Source organism: Talpa occidentalis, unplaced genomic scaffold (genome assembly GCF_014898055.3).
Source record: "Talpa occidentalis isolate TD23 unplaced genomic scaffold, MPIMG_talOcc4v2.1 talOcc4.4, whole genome shotgun sequence".
In the NCBI taxonomy this organism is placed as follows: Eukaryota; Metazoa; Chordata; class Mammalia; order Eulipotyphla; family Talpidae; genus Talpa; species Talpa occidentalis.
The window spans coordinates 31,793,959-31,808,223 of record NW_023604295.1 but is presented as its reverse complement, the minus strand read 5'-3'; the positions used below and the strand labels follow the sequence as shown (position 1 = coordinate 31,808,223).

Here is a 14,265-nt window from a genome sequence, read left to right as displayed (position 1 = left end):
TCCATAGAGTATTTGGGTAATTTACCTTGCTCCCGAGCCAAGGTTCTATATTACATTATTCTTCATGGTCATTTTCCACTAGTTGAGATAGTACATTTCACATAATAGACACACTTCACCCTACAGTATAGAAGGATTCTGTTCAAGTATTTGTTGCTGAAATACTGAAAGGATTCTTTTGTAAGGGCTTTTGACATGGGCAGTAGTAAAGTGAGGTTTCGGGTTGGGGAAGAGGAAAATGGAGTAGGACAGATGGGAATCTCCTTTTGTTTGAAAATTCTTGGGTGGCTTACTGCAGCAATAATGGATTATGCATTTCTTTCACTAAGTTTTCTTTTCCTTTTAATCAAGTTATTTTGGGGTGGGTCAAACTGAAATTAACAGTAGGGATGGGTAGATTTTGAGTCAGAGATGTGGATGGGTAGATTTTGAGTCAGAGATGTACTTTGTTAGGATATTTTTCAGGAGTGGGGGGGTGCTTGGGGTTGAAGTTGAAGATGCTCATGTTTATGTCTGTTTTGATGTTTGTTTATTGGAGAAATCGTATTTTCAGCTGAATTTCAGTTCAGCTCTTTCTTGAAAATACCTTTGTCATCAAATTGAGCCCCCCCATCCCTAATAAGACTTCACTAGAGTCAGATATAAGCAAATTACATTTCCTATCTCAAGCCAAGTTTAAATAAAAAATTATGAAAGATAGCTTATGGCAGCAAGGATTTTCAGCGCTTAAAGATAAATTTGCTTATTTCAAACTGTAAAGAGTCGCCTTGTCAGTGCAAAGCAGGAAAGGAGTAAAGTAATGAAGAGAGTGGCCCTGGACATAAACATGTTCCCACACAGCATTCATGCTGAAATGCTTTGTTGTTTTTCCCCGAACCTTGGCAATTACAGGCATTTTCCTCTGCTCTGAAAAACATTTGGCAAGTAACAAGAGAAGGTCCTCTCCTTCTCTGTGTTCAAGACTGGGTTCTGGCCTTATTGCAGGAAAACGCTAATTCCCAAACCACGCTCCCTGGGAGCAAATGGTTTGTTTTCTCTTCACTGAATCCAGCTCTGGGTGGGTTCTCAGCAGCTGAGCCTGGCATGGAAAATCTATTTGGAGCAACTTGTCCCCAGGAGGAAAGAAGGGAAGCTGATTGTGTGGGGAAACCACAGTTGCCATCCAGCCATTTGCACCTGCTGGCCAGTGTGGGCATTAACATGCAAAGGCATAGAGTCCAATGCAAATAAGATCTTGTTTGTGTGCCCACACCCACATGAACTGCACACACCCGACATCCACCATACAGGCATGACATGCCAATCACTCACAGCATACTATCACACACACACATCACACACTGTAACCATCATACCTACCCACACACAAACACATAACCAACCATACACATACCATACGCATCACATACACTCTACTACACAACAACCACGCACACACTATATTGATCACACACATCCATGCCACAAACATGTATGTACACACCTCACATACATTGTGTGAATCACATACACGTGTGTACTATGCAGACAATTAACGATACATCAAACTACTTATCACCCCACAGCACATTCTCCACCTAACAATCACATACATACCAAACTACATACATATTCCACATACCAGTACCTCCCCACCATACATGCATCTCTCTCTCCTCACTCACACACACACCCCAACTTGGTTACTTTCCCACTCAGCAAAGCAGAGGCTGCAGCCAGAACTGCGACTGGCGTGGCGGTGGGCATGTGAATGGTCTTGCTGGGGCAGGGGGAGGTTAGCCCTGGGGTTTCTGGGGAGGCGGGCGGGGCCGGACAGCCCGCAGTCTCGCTGGGGGCTGACAGCAGCTCTGCTGGAGTGTGTGTGTGCACGTGCCTCTGACGGGATTCTGTGTCCAGACACTCCGGGAGGTGTGTGCAAGGAAAATGTGAGACGCGTGTGGGGAGAGGCTGTGCGCGCGCGCGTGTGTGTGTGTGTGTGTGTGTGTACAAATCGCCAGCAGAGGCGCAGGAACCAGCCGCCTGAGTGGATCCGATGGGCGCGCCCGCGGTTTGCACAGTCCTCCGAGGAGTGTGGCCGCGCGTGTCCGTCCTCCAGAGCCCCCGCCCGCAGGGAAGTGTGTGTGGGAAGTGTGCGCGGAAGCCAGCGTGCGTGTGAACACCGAGGCGCCGAGGCGTGTTCACCACGGCCCTCCGTCGCTGGGGGTCAGTCTCGGGGCAGGAGCGAGCGTGTGGCGGGGTCTCCCGGGCCGGGGGCGGGGGGGGGCAGGCTCCCGCCGCGCTCCTCCCCGGGCGCGTGTGGACAGGCGAGGGCAGAGGAGCCACCCGGGCGCCCCCCACCGCCGGCCAGCGCGCGCCTGCCTGTGCCTGTGCGCGTGCGTGTGCGCGAGGGCGCGCCGGGGCGGGCGGCGGGCGGCGGGCGGCGCCAGGCCCGGCCCCCGGTCGCAGCGCTCGGGGCGGCTCCTCGGCGAGCCCGGGACCGCCGCGCTCCCGCCGCCGCCGCGCGCTGGCCTGACTCCCGCCCGCGCCGCGCCCTCCCGCGCCCGCAGCCGACTCGGCTCCTGCCCGCCCAGACGCCGCTTCCTCCGGGCTCGGGTTCGGCTCCGCGGAGCGAGAGGAGATGAGGGCGGCGGCGCCCGCGCCCGAGCGGGGCTGGAAGAGCGAGAAAGTGGACGAGGCGCAGGCCCTGGCGCGGAGTTGCGCCGCCCGCAGACCCGACTTCCAGCCGTGCGACGGGCTCTCCATCTGTGCCACGCACAGCCACGGCAAGTGCTTCAAGCTGCACTGGTGCTGTCACCTGGGATGGTGTCACTGTAAGTCAGCTCCCCGCCTTCCGCCGCGGTCCCGGGGCGCCGCGGGGTGGGGGTGCAGGGGGCCGGGCCGCCCTGGGGTCCCGGCCCCCCCAGCTCCCCGAAGTGCTTTCGCCCTGGACGATTAGGGTTGGCGCTGCCTGGCCACGAGATGAGCTCCCCTGGGAACGCGAGCTTGCGCCCTTGCACTCAAAGGGTATCTTCCCGTCCCAGGAAAACTGGGATCTGTGTTTCTTTTTCTTCTTTAACGCCCAGGCAGGGTGTTGAGGCCAGGCAGGGAACCGGCAGACTTGATGGCAACATGAGGGAAAGCCTTGTTTTCAGGGCTGGGGGTTCAAGATGCTCCTCTTTTCGTTCTTCACTTTTGTCTTTCCCAGCTGCTGTCTAAAAGAAAGAGCCCATGGAAATCGAATTGTGGTGCATTGATTGTATCGAAATTGAGAAAGTGCTAAAGTGGGAGGGACTGCTTCCCCAAAAGTTAATATTAGCAGTTTGGAAGGGTGAACTCCTTAAATACCCAATTGCAGCAGGGAGAGCCAAGATAGGAGACTTACCGTTATAAAATGAAATGATTGCAAGTAAGCTTCAATGATCTTAAGCCAGTTTATAAAAGCCAGAAGCAAATGGTTTAGGCCTTTCCTCTTTGTTTATCCTGCCTGTGATTTTTAAATGGATTAAATTTAAGTAGCCATTTAATCAGAATTCCACAATTTGATTAGTTCATAGTATTTGGCCTGCTATAGCTGATGAATCATTTCTTTTTAGAAATACAGTCTAAACTTAGTTCCCACATAGCCTTGTAACAGAAGGTTTTTGGAATGCTTACAAATTTTTGAAGTGATCTTAAAATTATTTTTTCCTTCTTGGTTAGAGAAAAATGGCTCCCAACAAGGGATGCAGTACCTAACAAATCCTTATTTACATGAATCGAACATAATAAAATATTTTAGTTGAATTTATGACACAGAGGATAGAGAATTCTTACATTTTCTTTGCAAATCCAAGGCACTTTGGAGAGAATTGGTTTTTGTGTCCTGGGCTGGTGGGTCAGTTTCTTCCTATAACTCCGTCATCCTTTTGCTCTCATATCTCTTTCCAGTTATAAAACATCACTTCAGCGGGCAACAGGATACAAAGTTGGAAGTAGCTACTGTAGGAAACCTGTGATACTGAAGCAAACAAGTAGGATGTGAGTGTCCATTTCTTGGGGAAATGTAGCTCCAAAGCATAGCATATGAGGACTGTAAAAGGCAATACAGCTCAGTGTCTGTCTTATATCAGCAATTTCCCCTCTATTACACCATTACTGATGGGAACCTTGTAGTCTTTTCAGGTAGCTTCTTTCTTCCTTATACAGCTTTGCCTCTTAAAATACTCTTCCTTGTATGGCTGCTTCCTAACTTTTTTCCAGTGGTGCTACTTCTGTCATGTGAAATCATAGAATAATCTAATTCTTTTTTAGATCATGACTATTTCAACTCTTCAGATAGGCATATATTTCTCACAGACAGAGATTGTCTGTTCTCCAGACACAGCCACTGCCACAATATCTGGCCTGAAATAAGTTTGTTGAATGACTGACTGAAGGTAGTTATCACTTTCCTCACAAGGCATCATTTTGTCCTATTTATAAATCTCCATTCTTTCCTGCCTTTCCTTTTATGGAAGAATATTCAGGCTCCTAACCATATTGGTTGATCTATTCTGAACATGTGCCAGCATGATTATGATCCTTTGAAAATTGTGACCCCCAGAAGGGTACACAATATCCCAGTTATGGTCTGATCAGTCCAGAGCTGAGCAGGACTGCTCTCTCCCATGTTTGAGATACCACTACCGCTGCAGCTAGCATCACATTAGCTTTTCTGATATCTGCATCATATTGAGCTTGCTGCTGTCAGATTGAACTTAGCTTGCTGTCGTTTAAAGCCATTGAGCCTTCTTTTTTGCTTGTTTTACATATGTGGCAGTTAAGTCACAGTGCCTGCCCATCTCAGTTTACAATGTCTATTTTTGGACACAGGTATTGATTGATTCCTTAGTTATTTTTTCCTCTTAAATTCTATTTTACTGGAGTTAGCCCTTTTTTTTGTCTTGTCATTGTGTTTTTAAATTCTACCTCTTTCATAATATAAACTATGAGCCCCCGATGACATGCAGTTTCCTGTCAACCACCTATTGGATATCAGCAGTAGTATTCTACAGCTTCTTCCAAATTACAGATGATTATTGAATAGGAGAAGGCCGCAGATGGGAGTCCTGAAGCTTTCCTTTTAGGTTGATAGCAATTCATTCATTAATGATCACTTGTTGTTATGGTTGTTCAATCTGTTACCTAATCGCCTAATTGTACCCATTATTATCATATACTTTAGCCCTATGGTTATAATGAGGATCTTGTCAAATACCTTGTTGAAATACTACTAACATACTTTTATTACTGCTTTGATGTGTGATCTGCATGTAAATACACTCTCCTAAAAGAGATTAGTCTGGTATAAATTCAGGTTGATTCCACAAATGCTTACCATTATTTTTTCTAAGTGAATAGAAGCTAGTTTTTTCAATAAATAATCTGATTTTAGGAAAGGACTGGCTTGACTGTACTGGACTGTTACTGACAACTTTTTCTTTTCTGTTTTTTAATCAGAAGTACGTTTATTTGATCTATTCCAGTCTTTGGCAACCCTCCAGGTCTCCATGCTTCCTCCATTGGCAGTGATTCAGTGATCACATTCATGAGGAACTTCAGTTTATTTGGAGCGGCGAGTGCTCTGTACCTCACCTCTACTAGGCATCAATGCTATCTTTTTAGCCAAATATCACTTTTCTTGAAAAGAAGATTTAACATATTTGGGAAGTTCTGCTTGCTTTTTGGCATTCATGAACATTGCCGCATCAGTTCAAAGCAAAATTCCTTAATTATTTTGAATATTTTTTGAGCACCATCTCTTTATGAGACATTATTATAGAAAGTAGTAATACAAATATTAATACAGTTGGGTCATGCCCTTTACTTAAAGAGTATGAGGACATGATTTTATTCTGTTTCTTTTTTAAATTATTATTCCTTTAAAATTATTAATGATATGGCTGAGGAAACTGTCAGCTTGTTAACCAAATAAAAAAATGCTAAAATAAGGACTGTCTTGGTGCTTGAGAGAAAGAATTTAGAATAAAGAAGTTCAGTTTTCTATGATTGACATTAGCCCTTATGAAATAAAAAAGAATGAAAGTATATACATTTTCATAAAAGACATAAAATGGGTATATTCATAGATGCAGGTCTTGATATAATTATTAAGGGAAATACTGTATTTGCTTAGTGACAGCTTTTGAGGACCATGTCTGGGAGGAAAACTATAGCATGTTCTGTTGGACTGAATGAATAATGGCCCTGAGTATGAAAGCTTATTTTTTTCCCAGTAAGGAGTAATAGTGAGGGCCTCCCTGGTGGCTCAAAGGGTTAAGTCTGAGCATTAACAAGTTATCACCAGCCACTGCAGCATGAATTTGATCCCCTGCCAGGTAGCTAACACACATGGCACAGCAGACCTCTCCTGTCTCACCTGCTGCTCTCCTCAGCATTGTATTTCAGTTTGTATTTCTGTATATCTACCTGTTCTGCTCCCTATTCTGTCTCTGGTGAATCCTCTCATCCCCCCACACCTTTGGCCTACACCCCAGCTCTTGTCTGCATAAATAAAATAAAACTAAAAAAAAAAGAGTTACAGTCAAATTCTTGAGTGAAGGATTCCAAGAGGATTTTGAGAGAAAAAAAAGACATTGGGAAAAGGGGTTGGAAAGAATAAATTATATGCAGATATTATAAAATAGTTCTTGTGACTGGAGTATTTAGAAGGAATAGGAAATTTAGACTGTTGAGATGTTGGGAAGGGATGAACAGCAAAGGTGAGAAGCCAGGAGTTTTAGTCCATAGGAACTTCGGGCATTATAGTGATGGCATGGGCAATCCGGAATGAAACCTACAAGGGAGGTTATTTTGTATCAGTTTAAAAAATGGATTGAAATTCATGCAATAAAATGAAAGTCATGTAATGGAAATTGGAACAGATTGGATTTGCAGGGAAAGGAAGAAGAAGGTTATAAAGGATGACTTTCAGACTTCTGGAATTGTACCTTATGCAACATGAATGGATGGTGGTGCCATACATGCACTAATAGCAACACAATATTAGAGAACTAGGCTTGGTTGATCATGAATAATGAATTCAGTTTTGAATAATGAGTCCAGGAATACTGTGAAGCTAATGTTGTATTTATTGAGTTTAAGCTGCCTTGTCATCACATGGTGATGTCAAGTGGACATTTGGACATGGGGATCTAGAAATCAGAGGAGAGAGCCACACTAGATACTGTGGAAGTCATTTTGCAGTTGTAGACTTAATGAAGCATGAGATCACCAAGGTAGAGACCGAGAAATGAAACCCTTAGACTTTCCTCTTGGCACACTAACATTTAGAGTCTGGATGCAGGAAAATGAACTGGCAGCACAGTCTGAGAAGAGATGGCCAGAAAAGGAAAATCTGGAAAGTTGGTGTTGTAGAAGCCAAGGGAGTATTTTAGGAACGTATGCAAAGATGAAATCAGTTTTCAGCAAGTTAATTCTTAGATATTGTTGAAACATACAGGTAGTGATTTTCTTTATTATTGAAGAAGTGGATGAAAGGTTAGTTTTACAATGATAACTTTAGAAATGTGCTTAATTGTAGTATTAGTCAAAACTATTTGAGACAGTGAATTCTTCAAAGTAGAAAGAAAAAAACAAAATGCCAGTAGTGAGAATTAGAACCAGAGATAGCAGTTAGTATTAATTGAGTGATTAGTTTTTGCCAGAGTAAGCTTATTATGCTCTTAAATAGTCAATTATGTCATTATGTATATTTTGCAGTTGAGGAAAAAGGCTTTGAAAAGTTAAGTAACTTTCCTATAGGCACATAGCTAGTACAGAATGGAGCCTGAATTGGATCTATGGCTGAGACCTGGACTCTTAACCCCTGTATATAATGTAGGGCAATTTAAAAATAATGGGCAAAACCGGCAGTTTTTTGGCTTCACTAAAGCCAATGATAGGGAAAGTTTTTAAGGAATGGGTGGCACTGAATCAGTTGCAATAGTGAAATACATAAGACAAAATCTCTGTAAAGAGTCACTGAATGTGGTAGGGAGTAAAATCCGAGTTAAGGATTAAGACTTAGAGGTGATTAGAAGGTTAGATGGGGTGGAAGTGAGGGGGTGTACATGGTATAATGTGGGTGCCACCAGCAGAACTTAGAGTTAGTTTAATAAAGTCACATAATAGATGAGCTCAGTTTTCTGCAGAAGACATCTTAAAAGATGTCTGTCTCTTTCAGATTGAAAGCAGGAAGAGTGGGACTTGATGTAGTCTAATAGGTGACATTAACATATCTAAAGAAAGACTGTAACAGCAGAAGGTGGATGGGCAGCTTGGGAATATAGAAAAATAGGCGTTGGAGAGGCAGAATTTGGAAGTTTTTTTATAATTTTCAGGACTGTTGAGAGAAGGTGGTACATTACCTGGAGGATTGAATGTCAGGTCCCTGTGACCCGCCCATCACAGCAAACGTTAGGTTATAATTTGCCTTCCTGTCCCTATCTATTTTTGGATTTCTTCTAGGAAAAGAAGGAGCTCATTAGAGAATTTAACTGTCAGGACCTTGGGGCAAGTATACATCTCTCTGTTAGTAATTATATTAGCATTGTGGTTTTTGTATTACTCTATTTGTTCTATTTTCTACTTCTACACCACTTTGGGGAAATTCACATAATCAAGTTTGGACTTCCTTAGGGTAATGCCAGCTGGTTTTCCTAGGGGACATCTCAATCATATCAGTAATAGTAGCTACAGAAAATGTATTTAAGATGTTTGACAGTGAAAATCCAGTACAAAGAAAAATGGAGTGGTAGTTTGGATGGAGGAGGCAAATGAAGCTTTTTCCTGAGAATAAGTGTTCTTACCATGGCAAGTAGTTGAAGGAAGAGGATACAGATGTTGATAGGACAAATGTAAGATCAAGTCCTGAGTGAGAGATTCCTCAGAGTTTTTCCAGAGAGAGAGAAAGCTGATAGGTAAGTTTTTCCAACCAAGTGGTGCTTCAGTCAAGGACACACAATTTCATTAATAACAAGTAACACACAAGTGCTGACATGCAGGCACCTTTGCCATCTTTGCATGTCAGCTCATTTAATCACAACAGTGTTGCGAGGTGGGTACTTATCCTTAAATTAGGTTATTGTCTTTGGTTTTTAGACTAGGAAACATGCCCAAGGTCACATGTAGTAGCTCTGGCCACAATAGGAAATGTACATCAGAATAGTAACAAACCAACTGGCAGCCAGGGCCCTGGGAATCTTGGTTCCACTCGAGGTACAGTGAGGATCATTTTAATTGTTTTCAATTATTCTTGGAACTAGTAGGTGTTAGGTAAATAGGAAAAATGAGAACGGTTTCTGATTTTAAGAGAGCACAATTATATGCAGTATGAATGTTTTTGGAGTGGTTGCAAACTCTATAAAACTGCTTTAAAATTTTTAGCAATGTATTTGCGTAATATGAAGCATCAGTCATGTTTTGTACTTAACTGATCCTTAACTGGTGCAGCCACCCCCCTTTTTTTAGATTTGTATATATGCCATTAATTATTACTGGCTTCCAAGTATGTTGAATTTAGGGATTTGAGCCAAATAACTTTTTTTAAGATTTATTTTATTTATTTATACAAGAACTGGGGTACAGGGCAGATGCGCGGGAGGGTGAAAGGATTCACCAGAGACAGAGTGGGGAACAGAACAGGCAGACTGACTGAAATACACTGCTGAGGGGAGCAGCGGGCAAGACAGGAGAGGTCTGTTGCGCCATGTGGGACCCTTGCCGGCCAGCCGGGATCGAACCAGCGCTGCAGAGACTGAGGACAGCTTCATAGAGCGGCGCTCAACCGCCTGCGCCACCAGGGGAGGCCCAGAGCTAAATAACTTTTAAGGACCTTTCTGTGATAAATTCTTGGTTTACAAAACTCTCTAAGTTTGCTTTCATATTTTGGGATCTTATTAATTACAATAAAGAATGTTTTTAGAGAAATTGTTACTAATTCCTAATAAATATGGGAACACTTGTTTAACAACCAAAAGTTGTCTAATAGAGGATTTGCATTCTTGAAAGAAGAGAATTGGCTTGTACATAGAATGTGGGAGGCAGAGTATAATCCTAGAAAGGATAAGGGCCACGGGGTCAGACACAGTTGGGTGTAAGTTCTGGTTCTTCCTTTTATTGGCAGTGTAACTTTGGGCAGGTTGCTCCCCTCCCATGGCTCAGTGTTATCTTCTGAAAGATAGAATTAAAATCCTATTTCACAGGGTTGTTAAGGTTAAGGAACACAAGAAAGTACTTAGTACAGGTGTTCCTGAAAGGGTGGCATCAGACTCTTCTCCAAAAGAAAAACGATAGAAATACAAGATAATGTCATCATCTGGAGGGCAGACTCTGGAGCTGGACTTTGAATTCTAGCTATACCAGTTATGTGGTTGTGGGAGTTAACCTGTGTCTTTTAGTTTCCTCACTTTCACTAAGGGGGTAATAACAAAACCAGCCACATAGTATGATGATCAAGTCCCCAGTTCTAGCTGCTTCCCCTTCCACAAATGTCCTGGTGAATCTGGAATTCACTTTATGATCATACTATAATTACTTGTTTAGACACTTGTTTTTACTGTGTCTAAACATACATTTAGAAATTGTTTAGGTTTTTTTTTATTAGCTTCATGGTTGACATGTGTATTTTGTAATAGTTACTATGCGGTGATTGGCTACATTCTTTTTTCTTTTAATTGATGTGCCTTTGGTTTGCAATTCTATTTAAGTTTCAGGAGTGTCCTTTCACAACCAATAAATGTATATACACACCACATTGGACTCACCACCAAAGTTCTGTTACCATTCACCACTGTCAGATTGCCCCCTCTGCTTACCCCTCCCATCCTCCAGCTCTCCTCCACCCCCCACCCCCACCATAACCACTGTTTTGGTGTCGGGGTCTAAGAGTTGTTTTGTTGTGTTTTGTTGGGCTGTTTGTTCTGTTCCTTTATATTCCACGTATGAGTGCAGTCATTCACTTTTTTTCTTTTCCTGACTTACTTTGCTTAGCATTATCACTGAAGGCAAGATTTCTTTCTTTAAATAGTCCATTATTTTGGGCTGTGGCTCCTGCTCCCCCCCTTCACTGTTTTCTACCACTGTTATGTAATGGGTACTGGTCAGTCAGATGTACCATTTACTAGACCTATCATATAGAGCAAACATGGGTCAGCAGGCTTCAGAGGATCAGAATATCACTAAACTTGCATTGTGTTAAAATGACACTGAGCATATTTAACTTTAATGATTTAGAAGTCTGGTTAGGACCCTGTGGTGACACTTGGCCATCACATGGAATACTGACTTTGTAAAGAAAAATGGCCGTTTTGTTAGAATGGGAGAGCCCGGCTGCCAGAGGCTGAGCAAAGGAGACTTAAGTGTAGTCTTTGCAAATTACTGTTGAAATTCACAGAATTTTTGTTTTCTATTTCTTCTGTTCTTATTGTTGGTTTGTCCTTAATTTTTCTGACATTTACCAGTATCCTCTAAACACACAGCCAAAAACATGCAATAACTGGTTATTAAGTGCCAAGAGTGTGTAATAAATCCCTCAAGCTGTGCGGCACAACGCCCCTACACAGTCCAGTCAGGACAAATTCCTGAGCTCCCGGAGTGCTTACTTGTCCAGTTAAAACTAGGCGTTTTGGTATAATATAGAATCTTCCTCTGTATCACTGTAACAGACCTTCAGTGAAATAACACTAAGAATGTAGTAATTTGGTATATCCTAGACAATTCTGAGAGACTCATTTACTTTATATCATTCTATCTGCAAAAACATACCTTTTCCCTAAACCATTTAATAGTGAGTTGTAGACCTCATGACATTTCACACCTAAATGTTTCAGTAGTTTTTTCTTAAGAATATGGACAATTTCCTATATAATTATCCTGTATCTCACCTAAGATAATGAAGACTAATTCAGTAATGCCCTCTAATATTCTGTTTCTGTAATTGTCAAAAATGACTTTTATACCTGACTCAGTTTTGATCCAGATTCCAGTCAAAATTCATATATCACATTCCATTACTATATCACCTTAGTCTTTTTTAATCATTCTAGAACAGTCATACTTTTTTTTTTTGGAATGATACTGAATATTTTGAAGAGTCCAGGTTAAATGTAGAATGCCCCATGTTTCAAATCTGCCTAATGTTTCCTCATAATTAGATTTAGGCTAAACACTTTTGTGGAATTATTGCATGGGTGATAATTGTACCCTGTGCCTGTTATAGAATCATGTGAGGAGACATATAATTGATATCAGGTTGTTCTACTGTTGGTAGTGCTAAGGTGAAAAATGTTATAAAGATATTGTATCCCCTTTGTTATTTTCTCTCTTTTTTTCCTTTTGTTTTTAATAGGTAATCTGTGGGGTGATACTTTGACACAGAGTGAATTTTTCATTCCCCAACAGACTTTAACCAGTGATTTTCATATCAACTCAAGAGTCTTGCCAGAATCACTTATTACACTCGTGGTTGCAAAATAGTAATCTTCTAATTCTTTTTCTTCTACCATTTGATGGCATATTTTTGTAAAGAAGAGATTTCTCTTTTCTTCTACATCCCTTTTAAAAAATTACTATAGACAACTTGATTCTTTTCTATTTGCTATGTTTTAGCTATAATTCTTTCTGATGCTCAAATTGTCTTAAATTTGGCTAATTAGAACCCATTCCTTCTGACTCTTCTGTCCTTTTGACATGTCCCTATCATCTTTTGACCACTTGCCTGCCTTTCTAGAATAAGATGTTCTAGGTTTACCTAGTAATTTCCTTGTCGCAGACAAGATTATCTGTTTTTGGAGAGCAGCCCAGGCTCCTTTAGTAAGGAATGGTATGGAAACCATTATCTGCCTTTCGGTGTGGCTTATTTCTGCTGGGATGTTACTGCTTTTAAGCCCTTTCAGAAGACAGATCAAGGAAATCTGTAAGTGTGCTTCACCTTCTCCCACTTCATATGTGTACCTCCCTTCTCTGTGGGTAAAAACCCTAGTTTCCAATACATCATAATATTACTCATTTCCTCTATCAGCGGCACACAACATAGTTCAGGAATCATTACATGAGTGCCACTTCCAGTTACAAATTGATGAATAAAGTTTAAGATTCTTTGCATGTTTGGGTCTTTATGTCCTAGGAAGGATGCATAATCAGAGTACTGAGTTCAAAAGTTGTGAATAATGTATTTACAACATAATATTTTAAATAAATTTCTAATTAGGTTTTAGAAGAATAATTTTACATTTTTAACTGTATTCCATGAATTTGTGGATCATAAAGGTGCAGCATCTGGTTTGAAGAAGACTTCACTTTTTTACTTGTTTTTTTTTTTTTTTAATTTTTTATTTTATGACAAAGTCTTCAGGACTGACACTCCCAAGTGTGCTAAGGCAATGAACAGCAGGTCAGGCTTCAAGCAGCAATTAACTGTCTAAAATACAGCATTCTTTGCGCATTAATGTTGATCATTTATTACCGCTTTTGTTGCTTGTGTATTTAGTTTGAAAATTTGTTTCTACTTTTGTTATAAAAGCCTGTGGAATTCATAATTTGTTGCTGTTGTCTCTGCCTTGAATGCTCTCACATTCCTTGGTTTCTTCCTCCTGTCCCCAAGCCTTCCATACTATGAGTTTCTAGTAAATACCATTCTTGTCGCTCAGATTGCTTCTGAATTTCTACCTCTTTGCAGCAGGCGTTCCCGACCATCCTACCTAGAGCAGGCCCTCTCCATTCTTTGTAACAGAATCACCATTATTTCCTTCTACTCATGATTATCATCTCTGTTTTGCATATCTGTTTGTTTACTATGTCTAACTTTTCCCATTAGAACATCAGTATTTTTTTTAATTCTTTTTTTTAAAAAGATTTATTTTATTTATACAAGAACCGGTGTACAGGCCAGATGTGCAGAAGGGTAAGAGGATTCACCAGAGACAGAATGGGGAACAGAACAGGCAAACTAACGAAATACACTTCTGAGGGGAGCAGCGGGTGAGACAGGAAAGGTCTGCCTCGCCATATGGGTTGCTCCGAGGCCGGTGGGGATCAAACCCATGCTGCAGAGGCTGCGGAAAGCTTCACAGCACTGCGCTCAACCACCTGTGCCACCAGGGAGGCCCTAGAATATCAGTATTATAAAGGTAAAACAGTTCTGTTTTCCATTGAAAAGCTAGCATTTAGTAATAGTGTCTGGCGTATAGTAGAATGAACAAATGAATAATTTTTCAAAATTTTACTTTTTCCTTTAGTAGGCACATAATTTTACACACACATACACAC

The 14,265-nt window shown here is 41.5% G+C and overlaps 1 protein-coding gene across 1 annotated transcript in view; it reads left to right on the top strand.

Moving 5' to 3' along the window:
• Positions 1-2,559: 2,559 nt before the first annotated feature.
• CUNH3orf70 (chromosome unknown C3orf70 homolog) overlaps positions 2,560-14,265 on the top strand; it is a 38,154-nt gene continuing 26,448 nt past the window's right edge. The window contains exon 1 of the mRNA XM_037525230.2: positions 2,560-2,810. Within this exon, the coding sequence (XP_037381127.1) occupies positions 2,618-2,810 (193 nt within the window). The 5' untranslated portion in view covers positions 2,560-2,617. The remainder of the gene's footprint in view (positions 2,811-14,265) is intronic.